General features: G+C 40.8%; 1 protein-coding gene across 2 annotated transcripts in view; it reads left to right on the forward strand.

The window, feature by feature from the left end:
* LOC138010420 (uncharacterized) overlaps positions 1 to 7,315 on the forward strand; it is an 8,979-nt gene extending 1,664 nt beyond the window's left edge. For both annotated transcript variants that reach the window (XM_068857377.1, XM_068857376.1), the window contains 2 exons: positions 92 to 131; positions 4,053 to 7,315. In XM_068857377.1, the coding sequence (XP_068713478.1) occupies positions 4,068 to 7,067 (3,000 nt within the window). In that variant the 5' untranslated portion in view covers positions 92 to 131; positions 4,053 to 4,067 and the 3' untranslated portion in view covers positions 7,068 to 7,315. The remainder of the gene's footprint in view (positions 1 to 91; positions 132 to 4,052) is intronic.
* Positions 7,316 to 7,500: the final 185 nt, after the last annotated feature.

Below are 7,500 nucleotides of genomic sequence, written 5' to 3' on the forward strand. Positions count from 1 at the left end.
GAAATGGGAAAACGTTAAAACTAATAAAAAGCCATAAAGAGAAGATATTTTAAGCTAGATTTAAAATCACTATTGCTTTGTCATCCGTCAGGTGAACACAGAAGGACAGAAGAGCTAGGAAGAGACTTCAAGTAAGAGTTACTTTTACCTTGTTATTTTTAGTTTTATTTGTTTATATATATATATATATATTTCATAATGAACACCTTTGGTCTATTTTAATGTCTGTTAAGTTTTGAGATCTTCGTAGTTCTGAAGGCTACAACAACAACAACAACAACAACAACAATTTATTTATTTATTTACAAAATGAATGCCATGAAGGGCTTGTCTCGCAAATAGCCACAAAGCTAGTGGAGGCGGGACAAAAGAAGCACAATAAATTACAAACACACTGGAAAACTTAACTTAACATAATAATGCCGATTTAAATAATTTAAGGCCCGGCCAAACGGATCCAACATCATCCAACATTGTTGGACGATGTTGCACAGTGTTGAACGAGGTTGCCAAATGGATGCAACATGTTGGATTCAACACTTGGAATCGAGAGATCTGGGTACAAAATCTACCCACAATCCTTAGAAAACAAACGTGGGTCATATTGGTTTGCAAAAATGGTGCGCGATCGAATGACCGTGAAGAGGTGTTTAACTGCTATTGCTCTGCTTGAAACGTTGGAAGAGGAGGATGACAGAGTCACTAAAAGAGGAAAGACTAGACTTTGGATAAAGCGGAGGGAAGAAAAGGGATATTTCACCACTTTAGTAATAGTGAGAGAGTTAATGATTGAAGACCCTACAACTTATCGTGAGATGATGCGAATGAATCATGAAGATTTTAAAAGGATATTGAAAGCTATTGAACCTGACATAACCCCACGTCAGTAGTTCGATCGATAAGTCTAATGGTATGTACCTCGGCGTTAGACAATCTTCTTGATTTTCCCGTTCTCACGTTTTCAACAGCTGCTTTTCTTTCTTTTTCTTTTTGCGGAGAGATCGCAAGTGCTATCTTCGCCGAGTGATTGAAAACACAACATGGAAGTCTCCTGCACTATTCACCTCAGTCTGCATTGTGGCTGGAAGATACTGATTACGTCACAATTTGAGTTGATAATATAAAAGGATCGCAATGCATTATGGAATACTTTTCATTCCTCCTCTGGTTAATGGCCTTCTTCGCATGCTTCAAAGTTTTGAAGTTGATATTTTTCCACGTTCTTTCCAAACTTAGGTTTCGAATATAATTCCGAAATGCCCGGTCTCCGCTATGTTTAGTTGCGCAATGTTTACCGGGAAAAGTTCTCACGTCACTGCGTGGTCAAAAAATTCATCAACATGGCGTACTCAGAGAAATTTTATGTAACTCGAAAGTAACGAAAAAAGTCCCTATCGTTTGGGAGCTTAGTCGGTAGCACATAGCATTGTCAATATCTTGAACTAGATATTTGATTAGCACGATAGTGGTTTTTAACGCGGCCCTCGTTGAATACACTTCCGCAAATCGGGATGCTGGACGATGCCTTTTAGAATCTCGCTGCAGCATAAACATAGTAGCGCATTTTCACATTTGCACCAATTTAAACCCAACAAACATCCCCTACGTACTTCACTTGCATTTTCTAACTCTTCTTCCTCAGTCGAATAGTACGGTGGCCCTTAGGTGTCACGGCACAAACAAAACCTTCACAGGTCTTTAAGTTAGTTTTCGTAACACCCTATCCATGCTTAGGGTCATTTGAATGGGACGTTTTCAACCAATCTCTAGAGACACCAATGACAATAGAGAAATGTACGACTTCTGGTGGACGAACAAAAGAAGCTAATGAGACACCTTTTGTTTTCGTGCACCAACATGGCGGCGATGACGTCACGTGAAAACCATCTATGTTATGGTCTTTTAGTAGAGGCCAGAAAAATGATTTCTTATACTCAAAGCTTCTAAAACAATAATACCGAGCGATCCTCCATATTTTTGAGCTACGGAGTAACCGCACATATACATGTGTAGCACTCATTTTTACGTGATCACACTTCCGCCGTGATGATTTTTGTTTGTGCCGTGACACCTATGCGTCACGGTACAAACGCCGAGTACGTATTGAGCTATCATTGTAAACTTGTTTTAATAAATATCTTTGATTTCCCTCTGATGTTACAGTATTGTTAGTTTCCTTTATCATGCATCCGTGGAATGAAGTTATTATGACATTAAGGAACAGTAGGCGATTTCTTCGTTTTCAACTCATCTTCAAAATTGTGTACAACTACAAGGGTCCTAAAGATTTAGTCTAAGAACACGAACTGCTGCTGCTGCTGCTGCTACTACTACTACTACTACTACGGGCAGTCAAATCTCGTACTCGTTCTCGTCCTAGAATCTAAAGGTCCCCATTATTGTGACGAAATGTCCATCGAACTTTGTCCTGGGGTAACTTAAACAGGTACAAGAGCCGTCATCTAACAAGATCCCAAGACTAGCACTTGCATTGTTTTCGCAAATAAGTAGGTTGCGCTTAGATCTGTCGGTGTACTTCGTGATGTTTACTTTTCAACGCGCATGTAACAACGCGCACATTCTGGAAACGCGTTTCTCTTTGCACTGAAAGACACGTTAAATGTTAAACCCAGTGAATGAAATGAAATAGAGGATATTACATGGACGCAAGGAGATACGAAATTTTGTCTTCGAGTTTTGAAAAAATATTTCACAAGTGAGCGCAGCGAACGAGTGAAATATTTTTCAACAAGAGAAGAGAAATTCTTATTTCCAAGCGACCATGTAATTTTCTTTTATTGTATAAAATCCTCGCAATGCAACAAAAGATATGCTTTATTGTTTTTATTGCAATTAAAGTAAGGTTTGAACTTGACTGCATAAGCTTACAGCCAGTTGTTATTCGTATCAATAGTAATAGTTGTTTCAATACAAATAATCGAAAGGCTCAGGCAAAAAGGCCAGAAATAAAATCTATAAACTAAAGGAATAAATATGGTTAGAAACTTGGCTAACTGTAACAAGTAACATACCGTTTTATTAGCCTACTCCTGGCTTTCATCGCTGCTTTCAACTACCCGTAAACGCTTCCATTTTCCTCCTACTACTTTCGAATGTACGTACTTTCACATTTACGAGCAGTTCCTCATCTTTGATCTCGACAAACCTACTTACCTCCATTTTAGAATAAACTGAACTTCGACTCGCGAAAAAACCAACGCTAAAACTTCCAGACAAAAAAAAAGACGCAAAATCAAACTGAATCACAAGCAGTCACAAGTACTTGACAGCACGCGAAAATACTGCGAGCTGATTGGTCAAAAATAATATCATCACTGGCGGGATAGCGTTTTTAATCGATTTGCTACCACTCCGTATACCACCGAGGTTTTCATTAGGGCCTAGCTAAACTAGGAATTATTGTTGCGGACACATTGTTTCCCTGGGATTGCTGCTCGGGTGGCTAAACTGGAAACATATGTTTCGCAAGCAAAATTTGCGTCCGGGAAGAAAAAATGTTTTTGACCTGATTCAAATACAATTTCTTGCGTCCGGGACTACAAGATTTGCGTCCGCAACAATGTTTCCCAAGTATGGCCAAACTGGGAAACATTTGCGTCCGCGACAATGTTTCCGCAACAATGTTTCCTAGTTTAGATAGGCCCCTAGATAACATCGAGTGAAACATGATTTCTGCCCGCGCGAGAGTGACAACGACACCGAACCAATTGTTTTCACTCCGACCGCTCGTCAGTGATATGATTTCACCCGATGTTATCTAATGCCTACCTACCACTAAATTTATGTAATAAAGAGGTCTACTTTGTCGGTGGTGAGTCGGGGATACTCGGGAAAATCCGAGTGCTCCTTTGAAGCCGAGTCCAACGTACGGCCTTCCGATTACTTGTTCGGATGCATATGTTCTTCTCCGAGTATCCCCAAGTCACAATCGACATAATAATCTCTTCACATTTTTCTTTATAATCATTTTCAGTGACATGAAAGGAATAATCATTCCTTTTTAACGTAATTATTGTTCTTTTTATTCCAAGAGTCCTCGAATCAAAATGTTTCGCTGCACACTACTCTTCATGCTGGCTTTCACAATATTGCACACCGTCCACCTGACTCTGGGGGATACAGAAGGAGAAATTTGGGGTGGAATGCTCTATCCGATGATGTACTTTCGAGCGTTAGAATTTCCTCTTCGGATGACCACATTGAAGGAAGATTTTCAAGACCTTGATAGCGTGACTAACGTCCAGCTTCTGTTGGAAGTATTATTCCCCAGAATTTTAAAAGGCTTTCAATCCGCTGCCCGGTACGACATTAGAAGAAGATACGTTCGCGATTTTCAATGGTTACTTTGGGAAGAAACCAGAGCACTCTCACGCGTTTCTGGCCTCTTTACATCCGACAGATTACAAAACTACTACGAAGACACCATGGCTAAAATAGTTCGCAAAATAACTGAACGCCTCGTCGCCCTCAAGCCGCGGAGAAAAATTTATAATAATAGATTAGTAGGGTTTCCTTGGAAAGAAATTTGCCCGACAAGTCCGAGCGCGTATCAATTAGAGAAAGAAATCACTATTACTGACATCTGCAGCAGCATCCAGGAATGCTCTTCCACTCGATTTCCCTATGGAAGCTCTTCCTTTGACGTCACTGATGCCTGCAAAAGTGATGGCAAATGTGACGTTGAAAGAGCATTTCCAATGATGGCTGGTGTTTATTGGCATGCCTTAAATGCTTTCATCGTGAAACGACTTTGTCTTGATAACTGTATTGGTGTCCTTGGAGATATGTCGAGATGTTTGGATTTCGAAACTTACGAGAGACTTCAAGAAGAACTGAAAATACTGTTAGCCTATACGAGTGCCATACCAGCATATTTCAACAATTGGTGGAATAACTTTTTTCAAAGGGCAGTCGCTTCAAGAGCTTTCTCAAACCTTGATACAGCTATGACCATGATTGAAGAAAAAAAAACAGATTTTGAGAGAACCTCACACATGTGTCACTTTATTGAATTTACCAAAGCGTGCCCTTATGCAGACATCTACAAAGAATTTATATTCCTCAAAAAAGTCCAAGGTTATAGAGTGAACCCTGGATTGGTAAAAGATTTGAGGCTGCACTCGAGAGTAAATCACAAAATAATGGTGGGTCTGCAGAGAGATACCCTAAGACACATTGAACTCCTTGGAACCATCCAGCTATTAGATGATAACTTGAGGGCTTCTGTGTCAGGAATTTCTTCGTACTTTTCAAGTCTCGCTAGTTATGACGAAGGAATAGCGAATGCTGATGTTGCTTTCATTCAAGGAGAACTGGACAAGTACGAGACGGCTTTAAGAAATGTAGAGCAAAGCCTCAAGGACCAGTTCACGACAGCCATGGCGTTAATGCAAGCAACAGCTTTGGCCAACTTGGTAGAAGAGGCTGCACTCCTTGTAGTGAAAATCATCGAGAATTGTAATCCCCTTCGAGTTATTTTTGGTGGTTCTGAGCCAGGTGACATTATTGAGAAAGCTGCGGATGTTGCAAATGCTGCATCAAAAGTAGTGAGGGCCACAGCTCTCTTTGACTCCTTAGACCGCCTGCAAGCAGATTCTTTGCTGATTACGGTTTCCTTTGTTGGTGAAAACTCCAACAGAGCTCAGCTCAGCCTTATTAAATCAATTGTAGACAAAATACGAAACAATCAAGCTGGCGACATTGGGGCAGATGCTGGTAAATTCCTTCAGGATTATGCCGGTTATACACCACAGGTAGATCGATCTCGTTTGGCACACAATGATGCACTGTGGTCTGCGTTCAAAGATTCCACGTGTGAGATTCTAAATGGTGATGTTGGAATTGCAGGATCCATTCCACAATCGATCGCAGGTGGAATGCTCGTATGCGAAAATTTAGAAGGAACTCTTGCTCAGTTCTTTACACTGCGAGATGACATATTTGATTTCCAGTTTCAATTGATCGATTCACTGGCTAAGGTCGTTCGAGGAAATATTGCCAAGCGGCTCGCACAAAACATCGAAGGCCAAGGAGATGTCCTAGAAGCAAGTGACTTGATGATTGGGTTTCTGATGGCACAGAACCGTCTACAGACACAGTCATCCCTGTATTGTGATAAGTTGGAATATAAACAACTTGGAAAACACGTGGAAGCTTGCTCCACGGTCAATGGCCTGTTTAGCAAAGAGAACGTTGACTTTTTGATAGCGTACACAGATCATTCACGATTTGACAGTTTTCACAGAGATGTATACATCCCCACAAAACCTCGTTTCCAGGGTGACACTGGCTACATAGATTTGAATTCGTTAAGCAAAGGAGAGTCAGTGTTGTTCAAGTTGCCAGCGGACGACGAATGGCTACAAAACTACCAGTGGATCCTACCTGGCGAAAATGCTGTCCCTTTCGTAGAGAGTTTTAAGATTTTCCTTCCACATAATCATGACAACACGGGCGCAGAACAGCAACGCATTACTTCCCGAGTCACAATTAAGTCAGTTGCTGGCAGTGCAGTTTCCACCCTAGCTCCAAACACGTCCCCAGTTTACATCTTGCCAAAAGGTCACACCTCCTACGTCACTCTCTACGAAGTAGGCTATACCAGTTGCACGGCAAATGAGATCGAAAATCCCTACAGTCTCTGCGAAAACTTGCCGAGGATTTGTGATAAGTCTTCTAGGCAAGCTGGAGAGAGCCTTCTTCCCACAATTCTGTCAACATGGAAGTTCAAGTATCAGATTTCGAAAGGTGCTAAAATACTGAAATGGGATGCCCCAACTCCCGCCACCAATCTACTGATCAGAGCCAAACTCGTCATAAAAATGCTACCAATTACAAGGAAAAGAAGCCATTTGCCCAAGCCACTGAAGATATCAATGTCCAGGGATGAGGTACTGTCTACCAATGGCTGCTGTGATGAAGGAAACAGGTACAGGAGATCGCTGAATGATCGCATATGTGAAGTGTGTCCTGATCGTTCGACGTCCAGGCTGCGAGGACTGTACTGTGAGATTGACGAGCAAGAACCACAATCAGGAACTGAGTGAGAAATTAAGTCGCTTAACTTGCATAAACTCAAGGCATTTGGCTTCTTGTCAGTTTTTTCAAGTTCCCTTTGAAGAATATTCTGAAAAATAAAAGATGAGGTGAATACTATTTCGTCACTCGTTACTTTAAAAGTTCTTGAGGCAATTTTAAAAGTTTAATGTTTAAGCCTGTTGCAGAACAAAGGCCTTTTGGTACAACTGACTAAATTAGAACAAGAAACGACGAATTGATTAAGTCAGCCAATGAGATCATGAAAATGAAATTTTTCCGCGTTTTTGAATAAACTGACGGAAAAATTTGCTCTCTTCGTTATGAACTATCAAGGGATTTGGTAAGAATATTTAAGGGAGAGTCCAATGCAAATTATTCCTCTTGGTGTTTCTCTCTAGGGGCTCTCACTCTTAGTTGTGAAATTTACTCTCAATTTATTGC

This window comes from Montipora foliosa, chromosome 7 (assembly GCF_036669935.1).
Source record: "Montipora foliosa isolate CH-2021 chromosome 7, ASM3666993v2, whole genome shotgun sequence".
Taxonomy (NCBI): domain Eukaryota; kingdom Metazoa; phylum Cnidaria; class Anthozoa; order Scleractinia; family Acroporidae; genus Montipora; species Montipora foliosa.